At 27.3% G+C, this 26,760-nt stretch overlaps 2 protein-coding genes across 4 annotated transcripts in view; one reads left to right on the forward strand and one right to left on the reverse strand.

Moving 5' to 3' along the window:
* Positions 1-6,223: 6,223 nt before the first annotated feature.
* The window catches only part of LOC105250039 (FMRFamide receptor), a 49,770-nt gene continuing 29,233 nt past the window's right edge, over positions 6,224-26,760 (reverse strand). For all 3 annotated transcript variants that reach the window (XM_011255901.3, XM_025414251.1, XM_011255900.3), the window contains exons 2-6: positions 20,686-20,975; positions 18,937-19,405; positions 14,827-15,095; positions 14,173-14,362; positions 6,224-7,592 (exon numbers count right to left, since the gene is read on the reverse strand). In XM_011255901.3, the coding sequence (XP_011254203.1) occupies positions 6,993-7,592; positions 14,173-14,362; positions 14,827-15,095; positions 18,937-19,230 (1,353 nt within the window). In that variant the 5' untranslated portion in view covers positions 19,231-19,405; positions 20,686-20,975 and the 3' untranslated portion in view covers positions 6,224-6,992. The remainder of the gene's footprint in view (positions 7,593-14,172; positions 14,363-14,826; positions 15,096-18,936; positions 19,406-20,685; positions 20,976-26,760) is intronic.
* LOC105258690 overlaps positions 21,784-26,760 on the forward strand; it is a 91,659-nt gene continuing 86,682 nt past the window's right edge. Inside the window, exons 1-2 of the mRNA XM_025414249.1 lie at positions 21,784-21,970; positions 22,180-22,227. The gene's annotated coding sequence lies outside the window, so the exon portion shown is untranslated. The remainder of the gene's footprint in view (positions 21,971-22,179; positions 22,228-26,760) is intronic.

Below are 26,760 nucleotides of genomic sequence, written 5' to 3' on the forward strand. Positions count from 1 at the left end.
GATCCTTTTTTGTTTATTGATGGTATGTTACCAGGTAACCATTAATTTATAAATGTCATACATGTGATATAATCAATATAATATGTGATATATATGTCACAGTTTACAATCATATTAAAAAGAAAAAAAAAAAGCAGTTTCACATCTGTTCAATAACTTTTTGCTAAAGTATAAAATGTAAAATGGAAAAGAGATAAAAAAGTATAAAGAAACCATGAAATTATTGACAGAACTGTGTACTGATGGTTGAATAATATATTGAAGTTCCATGGATATATTTCATTACGTTTTGTGCTCCTCCAATTGATATTTAAAAAATTGTGTGTAATTTATCATCTTGCCTTACTCAATATTTCAAGAGATTACAGATATAGATATTTCAGAATATATTTCAACTGCAGAAACTTTCTTAACGATATTTATTTATGTTAAGGCTACATCTCCGTCATATGAAGTATTTTTATTTGTTACCGAGGGTTGTGTATATTTATAATTCATGTTTTGATTAATTGAATTTATTTTATGTACATTAAAATTTATTTAAAGCACATTTGAGTCGTAGAGAAAAAGTACATTTACACGATTGACGAAACTAATGTCTAGCTGCATTAAATTAAGAATAAAGAGTAACTAATAATAATAATACATGGAAACAATTTGTACAATGTGCCTTATCAGTGATGAGAAAATGCCAGCTGGAATAAAGTTCTAATTCAATAATTACAATATTCCAATGTGTGAAAGAATTTTTGGACTTTACAAAAACTTCTTTCAATTTTTGTACACAGAGAATTAATTCTTTTTTGAATTTTTATTTATCGGATATCATTAAATATGTAAAAAGATAACAAGAAAGCATTTAAAATCATACTCTTTATTTAGGAATTGGAAAACATTGTAGAATAAATTTTAGTGCAAATATTTTTCATCTCCTTTACTTTTATAATCGAATTAGTGTTTCCTTTTCAGCTATTCTTCATTGTTGCAAAAGTATAAAATATAAAATGGAAAAGAGACAAAAAAGTATAAAGAAACCATGAAATTATTGACAGAACTGTGTACTGATAGTTGAATAATATATTGAAGTTCCATGGATATATTTCATTACGTTTTGTGCTCCTCCAATTGATATTTAAAAAATTGTGTGTAATTTATCATCTTGCCTTACTCAATATTTCAAGAGATTACAGATATAGATATTTCAGAATATATTTCAACTGCAGAAACTTTCTTAACGATATTTATTCATGTTAAGGCTACATCTCCGTCATATGAAGTATTTTTATTTGTTACCGAGGGTTGTGTATATTTATAATTCATGTTTTGATTAATTCAATTTATTTTATGTACAATAAAATTTATTTAAAGCACATTTGAGTCGTAGAGAAAAAGTACATTTACACGATTGACGAAACTAATGTCTAGCTGCATTAAATTAAGAATAAAGAGTAACTAATAATAATAATACGTGGAAACAATTTGTACAATGTGCCTTATCAGTGATGAGAAAATGCCAGCTGGAATAAAGTTTTAATTCAATAATTACAATATTCCAATGTGTGAAAGAATTTTTGGACTTTACAAAAACTTCTTTCAATTTTTGTACACAGAGAATTAATTCTTTTTTGAATTTTTATTTATCGGATATCATTAAATATGTAAAAAGATAACAAGAAAGCATTTAAAATCATACTCTTTATTTAGGAATTGGAAAACATTGTAGAATAAATTTTAGCAAATATTTTTCATCTCCTTTACTTTTATAATCGAATTAGTGCTTCCTTTTCAACTATTCTTCATTGTTGCAAAAGTATAAAATATAAAATGGAAAAGAGACAAAAAAGTATAAAGAAATCATGAAATTATTGACAGAACTGTGTACTGATGGTTGAATAATATATTGAAGTTCCATGGATATATTTCATTACGTTTTGTGCTCCTCCAATTGATATTTAAAAAAATGTGTGTAATTTATCATCTTGCTTTACTCAATATTTCAAGAGATTACAGATATAGATATTTCAAAATATATTTCAACTGCAGAAACTTTCTTAACGATATTTATTCATGTTAAGGCTACATCTCCGTCATATGAAGTATTTTTATTTGTTATCGAGGGTTGTGTATATTTATAATTCATGTTTTGATTAATTGAATTTATTTTATGTACAATAAAATTTATTTAAAGCACATTTGAGTCGTAGAGAAAAAGTACACGATTGACGAAACTAATGTCTAGCTGCATTAAATTAAGAATAAAGAGTAACTAATAATAATAATACGTGGAAACAATTTGTACGATGTGCCTTAGCAGTGATAAGAAAATGCCAGCTGGAATAAAGCTCTAATTCAATAATTTCAATATTGATTCCAATGTGTGAAAGAATTTTTGGAATTTACAAAAACTTTCAATTTTTGTACACAGAGAATTAATTCTTTTTTTAATTTTTATTTATCATTAAATATGTAAAAAGATAACAAGAAGGCATTTAAGATCATACTTTTTATTTAGGAATTGGGAAATATTGTAGAATAAATTTTAGTAGTGCAATTTTTTTTCATGTCCTTTACTTTTATAATCGAATTAGTGCTTCCTTTTCAGCTATTCTTCATTGTTACTTAATGGTTTCTACAACTTGTATTTACAAGAATATCAAGACAGCGGTGGGATAAGATAAACAGCATAGATTGACATAATATATACAGTCTCATTTTATATATATATATATATATATATATATATATATATATATATATATATATTAGTATACGAGTATATTTAGATGAGTTCAATAGAAATTCCATGACTAGAATGGCGAATCTCTGTTTTTCGTATAACTACGAGAGCGTTTTGTTTCCCTCTGTCCTTAAATCTAATTTCTCCTTCCTCTGTTCTTTTAATAAGAATATCTCTACATCTGAAATCATTAAGATAAATTTCAATATATCTTATAGTTATTCGAGAACTAAATTATTTAGATAGAAACGCCAAATTGGACAGTCTATCTTATTATCTAGTTGACATTATTGATATTTTTTTTTTATCGAATTAAAAGCATTGATATAAGCTATTAAATAAATAATTTGTATAGCAGGAAGGAGAAGGTATTAATCGGCATATATAGATATTACTTAATAATTTATAAATAGAAATATATATATTTACAATTCTCTTAGATTAATGTCTAATTTTTGTAATTCTAATTTTTTTTTCAATATACATATACTTATTTCCGCTCGCCTATGTTACTTTTTCAGTGCGGATATTATATGTTTGTGAAAGTTAACGTTTATATATTGAATAATGTCTATAACAATTTAGTATTTAATATTTCTTTGGCATTTGAGTATATTTTCATTTTTTTTCATTTTGCTTCGTCTTGTCCTCTTTCTTTTAAAAATTTACATTCTTAAATAAAAAGAAATATTTACAGTATGATCGTGTTGAGCTTCTGCTCCGTGAAGATAAATTTAGAAAAATATTGGAAGTTCTCTTTGTGAATTTACTTTTTATTATATCTTTACCGATTGTTATAGAAAGTTTTTAAGAAAGATATCTTTTATAAATTATATCAAATTTTAAACTATGATCAAAAGACGTCCAGAAGATTGCGACGTATTTTTAATCTTTTTATCATGTCAGGGAATTTTTTTCTCTCTTTTAGAGCAATAGCGGCTATTATTGATCTTATGATAATGGAAACTGGAATCTCTCTCCTTTGTCAGCTAATGTCTCTCGAGGCTGATCAGTATGCAAGTTTTGAAGAGAGAATAGTTTGAGAGAAAACGCAGAGGATCCACAAGATCTTTTCCCTTCTATAAAAGTCTCCCGCGGGAATGTTGCATTCTTGGCTTCTGTACTTTTGACTTTGATGAAATCCGATTTATTTCCTCAGGAGAGCTAAGTGTGTGATCAACTCGCTAGAAAGTTCACAGAACGTGAAACTTCCTTGCCGATCCGTGTTAGCGAATTATTTTTTAACTTCTTTCGTAAAGCACTTTTCCAAATGAAGTTGAACCTCTCGATCTTGAAAGCTTTTCGTTATCTATGTTTATTTTATTTACAGATACTTGAAGATACTATTCTCCATTTACAATATGTGCTATTTAAATAAAAATTTACGAGATATTTAAATAAAAATTTAGATTTTTTTCGCAACAAAGTTTTTAAGGATTCAATTTTAATATCTTTTTCATACGCTTATTATGTAATGCCAATTTTTTATCACAGAAAGAGGAAGAATTTTCTATTGTTTCACATCGATTAAAAGTTGATGTCGCTATACAGGGTGTCCCAAAAGTCCCGGACCGATCGAATATTTCATAAATTATGCACGTTAGAAAGAAATGTTTCAGACAAAAGTTGTATGGCTTGAAGGGGGCCATCAGATAGTGGCAATGATTTGACCTTGGAGAGTTGAAGGTGACGTAAAGGCCACCTTCAATTTCTTAAATAGAATCCCCTATTTTTTATTACATATTCGTGTAGCTTAACTCGAGGGCTTTCCAAAACACTATAATAAATATTTCTTCATTGAGTACTTTTCGAGTTATGAGACTTGAAATCATTTCTTAATATTCATTTTTCGATTATCTTACCTTAATACTTTTATGTACAAAATAATGAGAGGAATCAATTGGTGTAAAAAAAACACATAATTGTTTTAAAAAAAATATGTAATTGTTAATTGCAAATTATATATTTTTTTCTTAAAAACAACTATGTTTTTTCTTTATACCAATTGATTCTTCTCATTATTTTGTACATAAAAGTATTAAGGTAAGATAATCGAAAAATGAATATTTTACAAGATATTTTACGGTTTATGTAAAATTAAGAAATGATTTCAAGCCTCATAATTCGGAAAGTACTTAATGAAAATTAACTTAATTATAGTGTTTTGGAAAGCTCTCGACGTGAGGTATCAGAATATTTAATAAAAAATAGGGAGTTCCATTTAAGAAATTGACGGTAATCTTCACGTGTCTTTCAAATGACTCTCCCATGTCAAATCATTGCCACTATCTGATGGTCCCTTCAAGCCATACAATTTTTGTCTGAAACATTTCTTTCTAAAGTGCATAGTTTACGAAATATTCGACCAGACTGGGACTTTTGGGACACCCTGTATATTCCTAATTGGAAAAAAAAATTCACGATTACGAGCATAATTATTTATTTAGAATAATTCTAGTTGAAGTTTGTCTTTTCAAGGTATTATTCAGGAGAGATGCTGCATCGAGACTTATAGCATCAGTTTCTTTCGTTCAATTAAATCGTCTGAGGCAATATGGAACTCGGAATCACTTGAAAGGTCATCGTTGCAAGAAGTCCTCTTTCTAAGCTCTCCCGTGATAGAAGACTGTCTTAACGACCTTTTTTCTTATATCGAAGTTGTGCAATCCTGTGGGATTACAGCATTCGAACATGAACGGGAGGATCGGTCCGAGAGGATCTGGGAGGATCTGTTCTCGAGAGAATAATATCGACTGTCCATCGCGGAAATCGTCATCTCATTTTTACATTGTTCTATTTCGTCTTGAGGACTGGATGTCCTGAATATAAATTCGAAACTACTAAGATGACTTCAGGTATATGACAATTTTTTTATATTGATTATTCGCTATAATAAATGGGTTATTATTTTTATCTATCTTTTTTAGTTTGGAATTGTCTTGAAAAAATTAAGATTCTTCGCATTCCTGACTGGATAATAAGATAAAAAAATGATCAGATTGTTGACTCTTTTTAAATAAAATAATTATCTGTTGATCATTCAATTTCCTCCGCGTCTCTTCTTGCTTTAATTCCGACAAAATAAGTTTAATATATAGTGTAGGTCATTTTAATCTATGCGCTGAAATATCTCAAAATCTATAAGTTTAAGACAAAAATGTTTCAGACAAAAGTTGTATGGTTCCGAGGGGGCCATGTGAGGGTATCATTGGTTTGATCTTGAAGAGTTACCTCAAGGTCACATGAAGATCACCTCCAACTTTTTAAATGGAACCGCCTACTTTTTATTATATATTCTTGTAGCTTATCCCGAGAGCTTTCCAAAACACTATAATTAAATTAGTTTTCATTAAGTACATTCCGAATTATGAGGCTTGAAATTATTTCTTAATTTTACATAAACCATAAAATATCTAGAAAAATATTCATTTTTCGATTATCTTATTTTAATACTTTTATGTACAAAATAATGAGAGGAATCAATTGGTGTAAAGAAAACACAGTTGTTTTTAAGAAAAAATATGTAATCGTTAATTGCAAATTAACTCGTAAGGTACTTAATGAACTCGTAAGGTACTTAATGAAAACTAATTTAATTATAGTGTTTTAGAAAGCTTTCGAGATAAGCTACAAGAATATGTAAGAAAAAGTAGGCAGTTTTATGTAAAAAGTTGGAGATGATTCTCACGTGACTTTCAACTGATTCTTCAAGGTTAAACTAATGGTATTCTCAACTGATTCTTCAAGGTTAAACTAATGGTACCCTCTTATGGTACCCCCCCTCGAAATCATACAACTTTTGTCTGAAACATTTTTGTCTTAAACTTATGGATTTTGAGATATTTCAGTGCGTAGATTAAAATAGCCTACTCTGTATAATACAATAAATAGCACAGAGTGGCAAACTGATTATTTCGTACATCGCTGTGATCCTTTTTGACATTTTAATAGGAATTTTAATTGAATTATTAATCAAATCATAAATCGAAAAATGCGATGTACTATAATTTTTTTGTTTCATTAATTTTGATTAATCCTCAATAAGTTAAAACATTGAACTAAATTCCATTTTAGCAAGATAACAAATATAAAAGTTAATGAAAAGTCATCTTTATGTCTCTCCAATTTTAATGTGATCTGTATTTGTCATTCATTAGAATCATTTGTTTTTCTTTCCTACTATTTCTGACCAGTGGAAGTTTGTAAAATTTGATTAAAATATTTAATTATAGATAAACGCGAGGAATAATGTCTACTACAGTGTGGAATCGCCATTCTCCCTTCTATTCCAACTGTTTCGACCGTCCGACGCCCTCGACATTTGACTGGGACTCCTCGCTGGTGTCCTGGCCGGATAATAGACGCAGGAACCGGGACTAGCCGGTCTACCACTTTTCAGGCTCTGTCTGGTGCTGCCGTTGGATACGTGAATGTTGTTGTTCCAGCTAATGGTGTTGGCGCGATTGAGATGACCGTGCCTGACCGAGTTTCTCAGCTCGAGGTTTGTCGTATTGGTGATAATCGATTCGTCGTACGTCTGAAATTCCGGACTATCCCGTCCAGGTACGAACAGCCTAGACGAGCAGAAGAGTTTAAGGAATATCCTCTTGAATTTCCGACCGAAGATCACGTAGATGATGAAGTTGATGCTGCTGTTAATGGTCACCAGCAAGTTGCCAAACTGCACCATCCACGGCGGCGGTTCCGCGATGAACGTTTCGTGCGCGTTCGAAACTAGGGGTAAAATGTTGCAGATCAGAAACACCACCACCACGCACAGGAGCATCGTCGCTAGGCCGATTTCGCGACGTTGATGACGCGATAGTTGTTGCAAGTCTCTGTTCGCTTTCCTGACCTGAAAAATGAAAAGTCCAAAAATATATTGAGAGATATCGATAAGTTTTTTCAAGACTAAGATTACGGAGAATTAAGTTTTTTTTTTCATTCTTATGGTTCAATTAAAAGTTAATATTAAAAAATATTAAAAATTAATTATAATATTATATAATAATAATATTAAAAATTAATTATAAATTAATATTATGGCAACATTAATATTATCGAATAAATAAAATATATTTTTAAAACATAAAATGTATATCAAAAAAGATATTTTTCTATTTTTTTGCGTATATATTTTTAAAGTGGAAAAATGTTACGCTGCGATTCGCATGGTTGATTCTATGATTGTATAAATTTGCATATTTTTCCAATTTATTGTTTTGTGATTTGCCTCTTTTAGATACATAATAAAATACTATGTAAAGTATTATAGATACATATATATTATTATATAAAAAAAGTTAATTATTTAAAAAAAATTAATCAAAGAGGAATATAAATTTAATGCGCAAATTAAAAAAAAAATCTCTATTTAATGACTTTAGTTTAATTTGTGATTTTATATATATATATAAAATATTTGTACAAATTACATGCGAGCAAAATGAATGAAAAAGAACATTTAATGAGTGTTAAATGAATGTTAAATAAATCATTTATTTAGTTAATTATTTAGTTAATTATTACTAAATTAATTTTAATTTAAATTTGATTTATATTTGATTATGAATTTCCAGAAGATAAAATATAACAAAGTTAATTTAAATACACTTCTTATTTTGAAGAAAAACAATGTAATTAAAATAATTAATAAATATATCTTATATTTCTATGATTTTATATTCCTATGAAAGATTTAATGTATCATCTCGTAATTTAATTTATTGACTTATTAATATTATGAAAGAATCGTTTATCTATGTTTATATCTATCTTTGATAATAAATATTTTATTATCTTTTATATGATGAAATAAAGAAAGAAAAATAAATATTTAATAATTGCTAATAATGATTCTGTAATGAAAATTATAATGGTATATTCGCTCATTCAAGGAAATTTTTGTATTAACATAGTTGCGGTATAAGATTTAAATTTTTGCACATAACATTTTTGCCACATAAATAATTTTTTAATATTAAATTTTCATGAGTGTTGCTTTATGTAATAATACACAACTGATAAATAAAAGATCTCATCTTCCGAATATGAAAAAAAAGATTAATTAGTGTTCTTAAAAAAACACAATTTACAGAACTGACGAAAAGGTTAATGAGCAGGTTTATATTCCATCAAGATACGATGAAGAGACCGTCAAAAAATGGGAGAAAAAGAAACATGACAGCCATGTAAATCAATTAATTAAAATTATATTAAGTATATCAATATAATTTATATTTTCTAAATATCCTCAGCTTAGGGAAAAAATTGAAATAATAAAAAAAGTTAATAAATATATTTCATTAGAATAAATTGTATTGAATACTTTTTAACTTAATTTTTAATAAAAAATAGTTAAGTTTTTATAAATTATAAAAAAAGCTTGTTTAGAATTTTAAAAAGATCTTATAATCATAATCCTCAATTAATTTTTAAATTGCCAAAGTCTTTTACAAATTGATATAATTATTTTTCAGATTATTTTTTGAGGGAACAAATTTCTTATAGCGACAAAATTAAGAAACAAAAATGAGTCGCGAAAGACTTGCTGCAAATTCTAGCTACTAACTAGCTCTAACAGCTCTCTTGTTGTAAAAAATAGAAACAGTTTCGCAGATATGTTGAAGTTGTTAATCATTTTGTAGTGAATCGTTATTCGACGCGAGATACATTGTGTTTACAGTGATCCTTGGTGTAGCTTTAAATTGCATCTGACCTGCTTTCTTCAGATTTACGATTGCTCTTCAATGAAGTCGTATTTCGCGACGAAAGCTGTGAAAAATCGAATTCTTTGTCTCTTGGATTTAACTCCGAAAAATTACTATGAAATCTTTAATGCAACAACATTTCGATACTTTGAAGATATTTATTATTATTTTTAGATTGACACACACACAAATTACGTTCTTAAATATTAAAAAAAATGATGGTTGCAAGATTCCGTTATTAAATATTTTTTTTAAACTATAGAAATATTTTTAAAATATTACCGACAAAATTATTTGTTTGATTTCAAATTAATAAGATAAAATATTTATAACATTTATTGTGTGAGATGTTTAACTTTATTCTCCTTCAATTTTAATCGCAGACTTTGATCGATTTTTATGTGATAATAATATTGAGATATATCACAATCGTATTTAAAATATAATAAGCGATTAATATTTATTTGCTCGTTTCAATGATATTTATATACGTTGATATAGTTAATTTATTTGTATTTATTAATTTATTAATTTATTTTTGTTTATATTTATTTAATTTATTAATTTATTAATTTATTTATATTTATATTTATTTTATTTATTAATTTATTAATTTATTTTTATTTATATTTATTTTGAATCTTAAAAGATCAATGTTTGCGTCATAATTCTTTATTATATACAACATGTTTTTAGTAAGATATTATGAGATATTAATAATGTTTTGTCTGGACAGAAAGAACTCTTAGAATCGACATTAATAAACTGCTATTGAATCTATTTTTTCTCTCTACAAAAACGACCAATACTTATGATTGACGAATGAACACCGGCATTTCTGTGCGATAATATTTAACGATAAATCTCAAGCAAAAGATAGATAATGTCAAGGAGGAACGTTTGCAATTTACATATGTAATTCAGTACTTCCGCTCTTTATGTCTGTTATATATTTCGCATTCTTCGTCTCGAATGTTTCGTGGCTTCCAAATTCGCCTACGCAATGTTTGAAAATGCGTAAGATAGCGCTGAGTAAATGCCAGATAAGCTGCTATATTTTACTCGCGATCGAATAAAATAGAACGAAAGAGGAATATTTAAAAATTTTTCATTTATGAAAATGATTAATCTCTTTGGAGTTTCTATTATTTGCGTCAGTTTTTAAAAGATAAAATAACAGCATCGTTTATCTTATATAGATATGACAAGAGAAATCGAAAAACTGTCGATATAAGAATTTATAGTTGTTTTAAAATTAAATATATATAACCACAATGTTCATGTGTATGTATGTCATGATTAACTTATAAATTAAAATGTATATATGATTGATTTTGCGAGATAATGGTGTATTTTATAGATTTTAATATATAAATTATTCGTTTTTAATGTAGTTCGATATATTAAACATAATTTGAATTAATTGGGAAGCTGCACGTGAAAGTTTAATAATATCATTAAATTATTTGTAATTATTTTAGAAATAATTCACAAAGTCAATGGTAACTTATGTATGTAATAATAATAGAAATAAAGTAGATATATTCCATATGTATGTATGTAATAATAATCCTTATGTATGTAATAATAATGGAAATAAAGTAGATATATTCCATGTTGTTGTAGAATAAAACATGCTTATCGCTTAAAATCTCAATTTTTATTAAAGAAAGAAAAACTAATTAATTAATCTCGGAGAAAGAATTAAAATAGAAGAAAAATAGAAAACAATATAAGAGAGGATTCACATATTTAATAAATTGAATTTATTAAATATATTTAATTTATTAATAAATTGAATTTATTAAATACATTTAATTTAGTAATAAATTAAATTTATTTATTTATCAAATGTATTTATTTATTAATAAATTTAATTTAATAAATTTTAAAAATTCAAACATGGAACTCGTAATTTTTTGCTTCATGAATTTATTAATTTCTGCTTTATTTTTATTTTAGTTTCGTGTCAGCTCTGTTTCGTGACTTCAGCTTCTAGAGCGTAAGGGCAAGTTACGTGGTCGTCCGCTAAAACAATTACGACGACAAAATGATAGAGCTAATTATTGTTAAGACTTTGTGTTGCTTGAGGCGGATTATTATGCGTGTCACGTGTCGCCAAATTACTTCGGATTACGGCATTCGGTTCACTTGGTGAATACGTTCTTTGTATGCGAGGTGCGGCAAACTGTTAATAGAATGATTACTCACAAATTAGACACATGGAGGGTCGAGATTTGCAAATCGCAGCTTTTTACAAATGTCAGATTATACAAATAAAAGCGGAGCGAAATTTCTTTGGCATTCGATCGTATGCATTTGTTCTTCGATGAGTTTGAGCCATATATCATATATCCTCCTACGGTAAAATGCGGGAGACATTTACATCCAAAAGTAATATGCAAATAAAATATTGCAAAATAATTTTTGAAGTGAAAAAATAATATATAAATATATGTATAATCAGATTAAAAATATACAAATTAAAACGAATGCAGTATACATATATATAATATTAATTATTTTAATATATTCTTTGGTGTATTCTTTCACTTTGTAATTAATTTAACAAAAACTACTTTGTAATTAATTAACCAAAAAATTGGAAATTGATATAATTAATTATTAATATATAATTAATTAATATATATTAATATATATATATATATATATATATATATATATATATATCGTCTAAAATGGATAATAATGGGTTTTCTTTCTTTTGACAAGAGTCATCAGTCGATTTTGAATTTGAAAGGTTCTACCTTGTTCGGAGTTATTACAATATAAAAATGAATTATTAAAAAAGTTTAAATTCCACAATATGCGAATATAAACAAAGAAATGCGTTGATATTTTTATTCGTTAATATTTTTTTTCGATGTAAAATAAAAATAAAAGCGCCCACTCTTTATTTTATTTGCATGATTTATTTTTAATTTTTCACGAGGATGAGAAACATTAACAAACTTTAATTTCGAGAAAGTAGGAATTTCAAGCCGAGATTAGGCGACTGCCTGCTTGTTTGCTGCATGAATATTTTCATTGAAATCCTTTCGTTCATCCATGTGAAAAGTCATCGGAAGTCCTGAAGAGTACGCCATCGAAAATCACATCCTAAGCCCGGAATTAAGGACAGAGTTTGCAAACGCTAAAGTCTCGCGATAAGGAAAAGCCAAGGGAAATTGTTGTCCTTCGACAACCGCTACTTTGTAATTTTAGACCCTCGAGGGTCATATGAATCTAATTCAACCCTATGGTTAAATCTTATCGTGATTATATTACACATCTTGGTATTGTTTGAAAATGCAAATCAGCTACTTCACAGGAAGACGTTCTTATCTTATAAATTACTATTTAAGATTGCAATAATATAATCTTCATATTAATCAATTTATTAATTTTTAATATATTAAAATCCATTCTCATTATTTTCCTGCAAAGCTAATTATATCGAGAAAAGATATATATTTATTAACTTATTTATTAAATTACTAGTTATATTAATTTCCAAGAAAAGATATATATTTTTTAATTTTTATATATTTATTAATAAATTAATAAATATATCTTTATTAATTAATTTATTAAATTATTAGTTATATTAATAATTATATTATACATATATTAATTAATTAATATATATATATTAATATATATATTAATATAAATTAATTAATTATATATTAATAATTATATTAATTTCCAATTTTTTGATTACTTTTTGTTAAAATAATTACAAAGTAAAAGAATACACGAAAGAATATATTGAAATAATTAATATTATATATATGTATACTGCATTCATTTTAATTTGTATATTTTTAATCTGATTATACATATATTTATATATTATTTTTTCACTTCCAAAATTATTTTACAATATTTTATTTGCATATTACTTTTTTTTGGTTGTAAATGTCTCCCGCATTTTATCGTAGGAGGATATATGATATTGCAGTCATGCGATCTGTACAAGTAGCACGTGTCAGAGCAACCGTTTGTGAATTTCGTTGCCTTTATACGAGCTCTCGAATTCTAAATATATGTATCACTCACACAAAAAGGAGCTTATACACGTTCTGAATAACTTTATTGAGGCTTCATCAGCCCGGAATATATATTCGTATTTTTATTCGTAACTTTATAAACGGCCCGTTACGCGACAAAGTTATTGCAGTATCGACACAGCTATCAGGTCTCTTTCTCTATTTTCTAACGAGACTTATTGCAAATTCTAAAAAGAAGTTTTAATAAAACCGGAACGGTAGCTGGAAAATATTAGTTCCATTGGGAAAAGCTCGCTGTGTGTGTGTGTGTCGCTGATGCGTGGTTCGATATTTCGTCTTTAATCCTTGGCTTTACCACGTATTCTAAATTTTATCAGTGTTTTTTGCTATCTCTGATTCAGAATTTGATGAGTATAAGACGATAAATCTATATTTTAAATATTTTGAATATTTTTGCAAAAAAAAACACATATTTTTTGAATATTTTTACAAATAGTAACTATTTCCTTTGGTCTCTTCTTGTCGCGTTATCTATTTTGCGTAATTAGTTCATCATTTATATAATTTATATTCAAAATAAATTATATTAAATGTAAACTGGTACATGTATAGAATAAAATATTCTTTTCCGTAAAATATTATTGGACGCGATATTTATTTTAGCGAGATAATCCACAATTTCTAAATGTTAGACTTTACTCACGTTACTCACCCGTTGATAAATGGCCATGTTAAAAATCACTAGCGCGATAAATGGAAACATGTAGTAGATGAAGAAATACATCCAATGGATGTACAAGGTGACATAATACTCATTGCTTCTTAGGTCGGTCGGGAAGACGCAGTACACCGTGATGTTGTACTTCCAATGCCTCTCGTCGTACACTGTGATTTCCCAGAATCTAAGTCAAATTTGTAAATTAGCATTTTTATATAATAATTTATATAATAATTATATAATAATAATTTTATAATAATTTAATAATTTAATAATAATTATATAATAATTTATATAATAATTTATACAATAATTATATAATAATTTAGTAATTTTAATTTAATAATTATATAATAGTAATTTTAATGTAATAATTATATAATAATTATATAATAATTTTTATACAATCGATTAAATATGATAAGTTTAGGAATTATTTGTTTCGCCTTATTTTTCTGTTATTTTCATCGTAATTATTTTATATTATACTATTCCAAATAATATAAAAGATAAATTAATCAAAAATTTAATAAAAATAAAATTTTATCTTTAAATTCTTCTTCTATTACACTTTTATTAATCTGACATCTTTCTTTATTGAAGAAAACAACTGTAGTAATATAAGTTTGAATTACACCTATTACTCACTTGGGTAGATTGTAAATAAAGGCGAAGATTAGTATGACCACCACTGCCACTTGTGCCCGTCCATAAGTGCAGAAGGATCTGGCTTTCAGCGGATGACAGACCGCGATGTATCTTTCTAAAGTCACTGTTAACGTCAAGTACACCGTCACAAATTGCGCTATGCAAGCCAACGGATACAGGTACCTGATGATCTTCGGATAGATAATAAATTTATAATCGAATAGTAGGCCAGTGTACGTGCTAATCGCCGGCAATCCATAAATCAATACCTGCAAATGCATAATTTTTACATGCTATTAATAATGATTTGCTAACGATAAGAATTTTTGAGTTCAAGCTTTTTAATCATTCATTCGAATTTCTTTTAGCATATTTCAGTAAATAATAATTACAATAATAATATAATAATTAAATAATAATTACAATAATTAGAAAACAATTAATCAGAAGTAATTAAAAAATTAAAATTAATTCGAAAAATAAATCTATTCATTATATTTTCATTATATCTACCTCAAGTTGCGAGCTATCAAAGATTCTATAATTTTAATCGTGTGCTCCAAAAAAAGTTAGCATTTATTTTGATATTTTTTAAAATTCTATTCCGTAATCATTTTTCATTTTACGCGATAATTATTTTTAAGATTCATATTCTTTTTTTGCAAGAAAATCTTTCTAGCTGTTTATTGCAAATTGCGATATATTTATAGACGCCTTTCTGCTCGTAGCGTTTGATCAATGAATGAGCAAATAGTTCATTAATGAGAGAGAAAGAAAAAAAGAGAGAGAGAGAGAGAGAGAGAGAGAGAGAGAGAGAGAGAGAGAGAGAGAGAGAGAGAGAGAGAGAGAGATCGCTCTACATGATTAATTAATAATCGTGATGGTTTTGTGTAATGTAATCTTGAGAGAGTTAATACAGGATCTTGTACAAGCTTCCTCAACCGATCTCTTTTACCGAAGCTCTTGCTTATCTTTACTGCTTAATGCTATTAATCTCAACTTTATTCACAGAGATTAGGAAACAAAAGGTAATACTGTATATTAGAATTTATTTGCATAAGCTTGACGCGTTGTTCATATTATCTTTGTAATATTTCTGGCGGACATACGCGTGATGCATTTCCAACGATATTAACTCTCGTCTTTCGAGTCACGAATTTATATATTATGAAGGATATTATAATATTATGAAGGATGAAAAATAAATTTAAACTAAAATATCAATTCTTTATATTATATTTTGCAAAAAAAGCTGTAATATTATGACGTGGTCGATTATTATTTCCATAATGCATTTTAACGCTATTATATATTTGGAAAATAAACTTTCTCGAACGGTATTTTTACGAGGGCGTCGTGACTTTTTCTTGACCTTTTACTTGACTCATAAAATATATTTTTAAAGATTTCGTGTGATACTTTTTGATTTATACATTATGTGTATATCGTAATTACTTACACCCATCATAATTTTTATTTAACTTATTTATATTCCATTTTTATTTAACTTATTTATATTCCATTCTGACGGGATATATGCATTTTTTTAGAATATGTAAAAACATATGCAAATTACAAAAGTTATGGAGATTATTTCTACATTTATTAATAACAACAAGCTTCTTTCCCTCTACATTTTTGAGTTTACGCAGAATCTGTAGGATCATACATAAAATATGTGCATGTTAAATAAAATAGGGGCAACATGTGCACATTAAAAGAGGCAAATATATATATATAAAAAAACCAATATAAAAGTATAAATTACATGTTTAAAGATATAGCTTAAATTATATGAGGTAAACTGGAACGAATACTAGATCTATATTATAAAGAGGATTTATTTTAATGAAAAGCCCGGCTATATTGCAAATTTACGGTCGTGTAAAACAGACCAAGAGTAAAATTAAAATGAGAGGTTTGCATTTAATCACTGCGGTTGATGTGGTTTATGAAAATTGAATTCCGATATCGAACGCTCGTTATTAAACATCGCGCTACTAATCTTTTTCGACCTTTGATTATTCCGGCAAACATTAATCAATCGCCAAATTTATATAACGTAGATAAACAGGACAGTTTTTTTAAATTTCTCTAACAAAAAGCATTGCAAGGAGATTCTCAATTGGAATAATACCTTGATAAAAATCTGTGGTCGCACAGAAGGCGTTAATTAAACTCTATGAGATTATATTTTAATAATAAACAAAAATTTCTCTTTCTCTTCGCGAATGCAATTTAAAGCTATAAACTTTCTCTATCTCTTTTTCTTTCTCTGCACTTCTCTGTAATCGCCTTCGGGATATAAATTGATATTTGTAGAAATTTATACAGTTGCAGTATTTTCAATAAGTTTATTTTAAGAATTTGATGCACCGGTCAATTATATTTTCTGGTTTTCTTAACCTTTTAATTTATTTTTAATTTATTTTAGATTTATAAGTTTATTGAATTCTATTAATTTTATGTTGGATATTAAGTTTTTCAAATTTTTAACATCGACTATTCGTAAATAATTTTTAAATGAAAATTCTTTTCTAAAATAAGATTAATCCAAAATTAAATGAACTAAGTTTTGCCATGTATTTATAAAAATTATTTTATTTATAACTTTAAAAGTATTAATGTTTTCGCATTGAACGATATCCTTTTATAACTTCTCTCTGGTTATTTGCGATGATTTTCTGAGACATCCTCTATTAAACTGAAAGAATTAAATCTGTTATAGCTGAAAAGATTCGCTTTCAATCTGATTATTCTTGACATTTCGAATGCTGTTGTTAATAGAAAATAATAAAATTTTGTCACCCCTCTTTAAAATACAAATCAATGGCTTGAAAACAATACAAAACGATGAATTTTTTTTGAAAAATTTTATTTAGCTATGGAATACGAATGATTGATTGACAAGTGCCAGATGATAGCAAACGTGTTGGGTCATCTAGCTGCAATCACGAGGCATTCCACGATGCTATCGAAAATCTGCTCATGTGCGCCAATTAAACATTGATTTTCCGATTGATGGGCCGAGTGTGGAACGTCATAGTTTGTATATCGTAGAAAAATTTCGTTAAAAAAAGATATATTTTTAAGTTTTATGAGTAAAATACATAGAATGAGATGTGAAAATGTTGCATTTATATCAATACAAATATTTATATTAATTAATATATTATATTAATTATACATTATAATTAATATATTATATTAATTAATATTTACATTAATTATTTATATTAATAGAAATTAATAGAAATTTATATTAATAGAATAGAAATTAATAATTAATAATTAGCCGGATTTGATAAAATATTTATAGCATATCGCAAAATAAATAAACATGTTTTAATATTACATATATAATGATTGAAAAATATTAATTTGTCTTTTTAAAGAGCAATATTAAAAAAATAATAATTAAAAAATATATGGCACGACAAATAATCTATATAAAATGTCGACATTTTTAAATATTTAATTTGTAAATATCTATTATCTCTTAAACGAATAAAACATTATTTTAAGACAAAACTCATAAAAAGTGAAATACGCATACACATTTAATACACTATTTCTTTCATATCATTTCTTCGTAATGAAGGCAAGGAATAACTCGACCACTCAAGTAGATTAACTTTGATCATTTCTTTTACATGAAATGTAATATTCTGTGCTATTTTATGATATTATATAATTCTACCATATAAAATGTAACTCTATGTTAATGTTAGCTTGTAAATTATTTTTTAAGTTAAACGAAATGTACTTCTTTTCGTATAACTTTGCAATTTTCTTAATTTTCAAGAGATGAAATTTTGCATAAATAAACCATTATTGGTTTCATTAATTTTATAAAGATTATATTTTATTTGTTTTTTGAATTATAATTTCTATTTTTTTTAAATTTTGTTCTTATTTCTCGAATTTTGTTCCAATTTCTCTTTTCCTATAAGGATTAAATTCTACAAGGATTATAAGTTTCTATAAAGAATTATAAGTTTTTATAAAGAATTTTAAATTTCAATAAAGATAAAATTCAATGGATTTAATTCTCGCTCAGAAAATGTAAAGGATGGAAAAATGGAAGATTTAAGAAAGAGATACACTTACCGCGATGATAATCAGCATCGTATCGCACCTGGCCAGTCCAATCAGTAGATAATTGATGGATGACTTCATTTGCGGCCGCGACAGGATAATCATTGAGATTGCATTGCCGAAGATTCCGAAGAGACCGATCAGATTGATGAATATACCGTAAACGATGAAGTTAGAGAGGCTATTGGTATTAATCTCCTGATTGCACTCCAACGGCCCACCGCTGCTGTCGTTGCTGAAGTTCCGCGCGAACTTGTCAACATCGTAATAATCGAAAGCGATTGTCGTCGTCGAGTTCATTTTCATCGTTCAGTGTCGCGATCCTCTATCACTTCGTCCCAGTTTTGCACTGCCCTTCGATTCCGATGATCCTTTACGTTACCATTTTCACTCTTGCAAGCGTCTTCATTCGTCTCTCTTTATTTTTTTCTCTAGTTTGTTTTAATTTTGGTCCTATCTCCGTGCTCCTCAAATTTAACAGCTGCAAATTATTTGTATAATTCTTGCTTTAATTAATTCTTCGTTATTAGGCTGTTTCAAGTTCATTTGATCTTAAGCTAATTTCTTAAATATTCTGCCAAAGTAAAAAATTTTGTGTTAAATTTAACATATTTCACAGGTCCCAATTTATCAACTCTAATTTTAATGTTAATTTAACAGAAGGCAAGTATGTAAATAAATAACACAAGTAATATGTTTAAAAATTAACACAAAAGTGTAACGCTTAAACTTTATCTGGAAATAAAGTTTATGTTAAATTAACATATTTATAATGTTAAATTTAATTAAAAGAAAAGTTATTCTTACATTTTTATGATAAATAACAGAAAAGATATGTCGATCTAACATATAGAAACTGTTATAGAGAGAAAAATAACACAACTTATCTGTTCATTTTAACATATAACATATTTCATCAAAAATTCATGCATTTACATATTAATTGTGTTGTTTTAACTCTTAGAAACAGTGAATATTAACTCAACGCAGAAATGTCAAAATAACGCAACGATAATATGTTACATTAACATAAAAGTATGTTAAAAATTTAACACAAAAATTTTTACACGAGAAAATTTTAACAGAACAAAATATTTTTTACCGTGTGCTGAAACATTGCCATTTTTTCGTTAATATGTAAGTATTTCTTTAATAAGTGATTGATGACAATAATATACTAATTGAATATATTTTGCAAATCTGATAAATTAAATCTAATAAATTAAATAATTGAATCTAATAAATTAAATCTAATAAATTAAATAATTGAATCTAATAAATTAAATAATTAAATCTAATAAATTAAATAATTGAATGTAATAAATTAAGTCTAATAAATTAAATCTAATAAATTAAATCTAATAAATTAAATCTAATAAATTAAATATCAAATTCAGAAAAAATTCTAACAAAATTTTTTCATAATATTTAATAAAAAGTACGTTTTATAAAAAAATTAAAATGAATTCATTTGTTCAAAATTTGTAGAATATTTTGTAAAAAATACAGATGTGATTTAAAATTACAATTCGTCTTGCAGCTCACGTACTTTCTAAGATTTATTTTTCTTGCCATGCGTGTATACGAGTCTCCCCATTTCACATGCATCTGTTAACATTCCTCTTCCCGAATGATTATAATTTTATCAAAATATCGAGAAAAGTCATACGTTTTTCGCAGTACGTTCAAAAGTTTAAAACTGACAGAGTCTCCTATATCAAACGCATGAAAAATTTTACAAAGAAAGAAATTAGCTGCCACCTTTGTTGTCAAATATCGACTCGATGACTCGCCTCTTGTGTTGTCTTTCAAAGCCAGAAGATCCCCCAAGGAATCCGGGTATCATAACGTCGATCCCTCGATCTGTATTTCTCTTTGTAAATTATCTTCTATCGCGTTTTGTAGAGAGAATCGGAATCAGCTTTATCGTCTTCGCGTAGAAAGTTCAGCGTAGATGCTTTTTCGGTGTATCGCTGTTTTACGACGGACCGCGAGCCGCTTTGCCATCCGAATCCTGTATCGCGATAGTTTCGCTGATGGTGATCTGCAGACTAAAAAGGAAGCGGAAATTACACATGTGTATTGCATCTATTTGACAAACAAAAAGCAAAACTGTATTTATGTCGCTGTGCTCGAGTAAAATGAACGTAAATTACTAAAACACTGCGATAATAAAGGAATGTATGTCTCCGAAATTATTAAAATCATGAGTAAAAAATTGAGAGAAAAATTGATATTGTTTCGTCAAATTTCTATGTTTTTAATCACGTTTTTAAAAATAATGAAATATTTCTGAATGCTCAAAGACTTCATATGGATTTTCAATATTATTTTTATTTTATGCACTGGGATATCGAAGCTTTTTTTACGTAAAGTACTAGAACACTGCGATAATAAAGGAATGTATATCTCCGAAATAATTGAAATCATGAGTAAAAAATTGAGAGAAAAATTGATATTGCTTCGTCAAATTTTTATGTTTTTAATCACGTTTTTAAAAATAATGAAATATTTCTGAATGCTCGAAGACTTCATATGGATTTTTAATATTATTTTTATTTTATGCACTGGGATAGCGGAGCTTTTTTTTGCTACCGAAAGCCACGAATGTCGCCCGACAGTTTTTCATTGTTGTTGCAATTTAAAGTTTCAACGACCGCGAATTGAAGACTCATTGTTGCTAGTTTATCGAGCAGCAGCGAGAAATCGCGTTGTTGTTACATGACTGTCAGTCGTTCACTATAACACGTTTACACTGGAATTTTCGAGGGCGCCGAACTTGATTGCAAACAAACACGGTCGTCCCTACATAGCTATGTAGATAGCGTTATGGAAAGTCGTTGAAGGTGTCTCTCACGTTCAGTGCGAATCAGAAATCCTGGCCGGATAATCGCATAAGTTCGCCAAGCTAAGACCGACGAAATATACGTTTTGCATGACGGAATCTCTTTTGGCGGATAATAGCAATTTGATTCATCGATCGGGTTATTCATAGCCACCCTGAGGAACTTTTCTAACTGGTTCCGTGTTAATTGGATCATAATCGGTATGAGAATACTTATTTAAGAGAATAAATTGTGAATATTTCGAAAATCAACGCATCGATTTATATTTGTATTTTGCTAAAATCTTTGTAATAATTTAGATATTATTTTTTTATGTTCCTTATTCAATAAACATTTTCTTATTTATATTTTATATTGTATATTTGATATTGTAATAAGTATTCTTAACTCTAATTGTATTTGATTTCAGATAGCGAGTTTTGATTTCCTCCTGACTAGTAGAATGTATAAAAGAAATGTAAGTATTCGTTATTAATAAATATTACTAAATATTACTAAGAATATTCACAAATATTAAAAAATATTATTAAAAATATTCTTAACAAATTAAAAATATTATTTAAAATATTAACAAATATTAAAACATGTTACTAAAATGTTAATTAGGGGCGAATAATTTCACTATTGATAAACGATTAATTATTGATAGATAATTATTATAGAATATATTATTATTAGAATAATTATTATTAGAATACTTATTATATGGAATATATTATTATAGAATGTTGACTTATTTTCTACATTATTGCACCCATTTATTGCCCGAATTATTCAGGCAGATATTTAAATTATTATAAATAATTTTGCAAAGTAGAGAAGCAAAAATAAATATAAAATAACTATTTTTTCTGAGTGTGTAGTGTTTCTAGCACGAATTAATGATGCAATTAAAAGTTTTTGTCAGAGAGCAATTGCTTTAAATTATTCAATAATCTCTGAAATTGCCGAAGATTTTAAGATAGAAATATGATAACTATGATGACAAATTTAATGAGAATGCGATTATATGATTTGCAATACTCAATTTCTATCCATTTATTTACAATTTCTATTTATAGACTTATAAAATCTATATAAAATATATATTATATGTGTGTATACATATTACATACGATGTATGAACATATTTATACTTATATACGTGTATATATAAACACACAGACACACATATATAAATACAGACATGCTCGTAAGAATATGAAAGTAGACGTACACGTGTAAAGCGAATTGATTGAATTGTGTTCTCGCACGACTGATCGCTTTGGCGACATTCACATCCGTTTGAAATGATCCTATGGCAGCACATACATGATGCAGGTGCACATCGGTAATTGTGTTATATTTGCCTAATTTCTGCATCGTCGATCTAGCATTCAATTACGGTTTCCCGTATTTCCGATCGTTTCAATTTGCGATCGTGCTTCGTGCCGTTCTCACCACCAACGACTAGAATTGTCTGCATGATTTTCAACGCTTATAGATTAAAAAAAAAATTATTTTTAAATTTTACGGTACAATAAATGTTACATCGATATTAATGTTTCAAGTTGTAAAGAAGAATATTTATTTCATTTTAATTCTGTATCTCCGCAATGTATATTAAATATTTGAAACATCTCTTTTCAAATCGTTTGGCACAACATATTTGAAGTAGTTAGATATTTTTTTTTATTTTTAAATCAAATATATTTTTCTTTATTTTTAAATAAAATATATTTTTTGGGAAACTTTAGTTTCTCGATTTTAATCAGGTAAAATTTTTCTCATAAGAATAAAATTTAATATGTGCGAATGTTATTTTTTGCAAAACTGTAGGGGGTCTCATTTAATATTTTTTGACGTTTAGAGCAAATTAGAATCACGAAGATCTGCTGTATCTCGCGTTTCAGATGTTGGATATCAGTTAAAGGCACCATAAATTCTAACAGCTGTAAAATCGTCACTGTTCGCGTGTCGTTTAAAGTTGAGAATTAATTTGCCTCGGCTGATCTATTTCTCGCCAGGCGGAAAATTTATTTTTAAGCAATTCCCCCAGTAGATGTGTCGTCGGAGGCGAGAAAGTTTTGCGTACCGGTGTTTTTCGCATGGACTCGGATGGATATTTTCTTTACTTTTCGGTCTTGGCACGTGTCGACGTCTAGGAACGAGATGGCTGGCCACCTCTTTGATAATGTTGCGTAATAAGAGTATTTGCGCGCATCCGAACAGAAACGTGCGCAATTTCGTATTTTGCACGAAACATCATGCGCGATATTTGCAGGCCAGAACACTCGCAGTAATCAGGTGTCTCTTGCACTACATACGCATTTAACGCCTGTCTGGATTACATATTAATGCACTAATTTGATGAGAAGCGATTTACCTATTAAATATCATTAATTAATTAAATAATAATATATCTAATAAAATATTCATCATATCATTATTTTATTACTATAACTTTTTATACTTGTAAAGATATAATATTGCGCATTATTTTATACACATTTATTGTGTATTTATGTAAAAGATTTCTGATATAATATTTATTATAAAATTTAAAATTAATTAATTATTATTAAATTTAATATTTTATCCAGCGTCGAAAAACAATAATGTTCGGTATTCGAGATTATCTTGCTCCCCAAAATTTGTCTTCCGACTAATGATATACGTGTCATATTTGTTCCATGCAAAACATTTATTATGTATTTATGTAAAAGATTTCTGATATAATATTAATATTTATTATAAAATTTAAAATTAATTAATTATTATTAAATTTAATATTTTATCCAGCGTCGAAAAAACAATAATGTTCGGTATTCGAGATTATCTTGCTCCCCGAAATTTGTCTTCCGATTAATGATATACGTGTCGTATTTGTTCCATGCAAAACATTTATTATGTATTTATGTAAAAGATTTCTGATATAATATTAATATTTATTATAAAATTTAAAATTAATTAATTATTATTAAATTTAATATTTTATCCAGCGTTGAAAAAACAATAATGTTCGGTATTCGAGATTATTTTGCTCCCCGAAATTTGTCTTCTGATTAATGATATACGTGTCATATTTGTTCCATGCAAAATATGCCGCTGCTTCCTTTTACTTCATTTCGAGACATTAGTACACGAGCTGGGAGCAAAAAATATAATATTTCTCTACTCTGCATGAAAGATATATTCAGGAAAGTTTTCCTTGTTGCGGCGTATTCTCTCGAGTAACTTCTTAGTCGTAGTTTTATCCTTGAGTTTTTTGTTCAGTTTTTCTCCATCTGTATGCGTGGGACATCGTCGAAAGTGGTATTGCATTCCTCTTTCAGGGGAGATACCCTTTTTCGGTGTTCTAAAACGTTTTTCATGTGATGAAATTGAACGATGATTTATATATCTAGATTTTATATCGTACATATATTTACATGATTTTTCCAAAAAAAAGATAACACATTTTCCTTTAAAAAATTTTTTTTAAAAAGTCTACAAAATTTTTCTCTATAAAAAGTTTTATAGATTTGCAGTGCATTTTTATTTATTTTTTGCAATTTAATTTTTACTTAGATATTAAAATAGTATACTTTATAAGCTTGCTTTATTTAATAATATTATTCAACTAATAATAAAATCAAAACAAATCAATTGTATGTGATAAATAGAATTTTCTCCTAAATAGAATAAAATGAATAAATAGAATAAAATTCATTTTTTAAAATAAAACAATGAGAAAGGATCTGTAAATAGAATTAAATCTTATACAGTTTTTGCTAATTAATTTCCTTTCAAAATTTCCAATTTGAATATTCTCGATGAAAGCCATCAATTAAAATGATCATTTTTAAATTAGTTTTCTTCGGATGAAACTATGAGAAAAGTCAACTACCTCGACGATGCATTCGGCAATATTTTTTGAATGAATTCTGACAATGAGAGTAATTTATAAGAAGCGCGCGAGTGCACGAAATGCATCCGACTGCAATTTGCGGTTCGCAAGCAACGCATTTTTTTCGGTATGTCGCACATTAACTTGCGGCTTTATTACAGCTATTGCCACGGTAGATCTTTCTGTCTTTCTCCGCCGCCGTTTCTGGCTGGCAATCGCGATTTTTAAAGAAGAAAACGTGTCGACATTGAACACAAAAATATTTTATTTTCGTATCGTGCGACTTTCTTTTGTTTCGCTTCATCTTAAATAAAATTATAGAAACGATTATATCAATAATTTTAAATTATGCAAGTTTTATTGGACAAAATAAATTAGAATTAATTTAAAATTTCTTCTTATTGTTTGTGTGATTTGTTTGATTATCAAGTAATCCAGTAAATGATGGAAGAAAAGAAACCTTTCGCATGTTATATTTTATAATTCTTAATTTAACATTATTTTAATTTATTCAATTAGGACAATTAATACAACTTTATTCTCAAAATTTGTTTTTGTTCTCATATATATTATTTTATTAAACATAAATATTTTTTAAATAAGAAATAAAAAATTTTATGATTTAAAGGATCGCATAGTTATCCAAAATATTTAAGCGTCTATATTTACTCGTGTTTCTGTTAACGAAAAATAACGGCTTTACCAGAGATCAAGCGGATTGTTTTCTCAGACAAAGTTTTGCTCCTATCCGTTGAATATCGATAAATCTTTTTTCGCAAGTTTATTCCGGGGCTTTATACATATACGCGTGACATTGTCGTAGATGTTGCGCAAATACGGGATCCTCCCTAGTTCAACTAGCTACGTAGGATCGAAAAATAGTATTTATATCGATGTACGAGCAAGATAGATAAAGAGAGGAAGAAAAAGCGAGATTTAGTCTATTAATACATATAATAATTCACGAGCTATAAGTTATTATATAGAATTATATTAATTCTTGAATTATTATATATATTATTATTAATTCTAGAATTTGAATATTTTAAATGATATTCTAATAAAAATATATCTTATCATAACGCTATTTATTATTTATTATTTATTATTATGGATTTTATT

The sequence above is a fragment of the Camponotus floridanus genome, unplaced genomic scaffold, assembly GCF_003227725.1.
Source record: "Camponotus floridanus strain SB8 unplaced genomic scaffold, Cflo_v7.5 scaffold8, whole genome shotgun sequence".
Lineage (NCBI taxonomy): Eukaryota > Metazoa > Arthropoda > Insecta > Hymenoptera > Formicidae > Camponotus > Camponotus floridanus.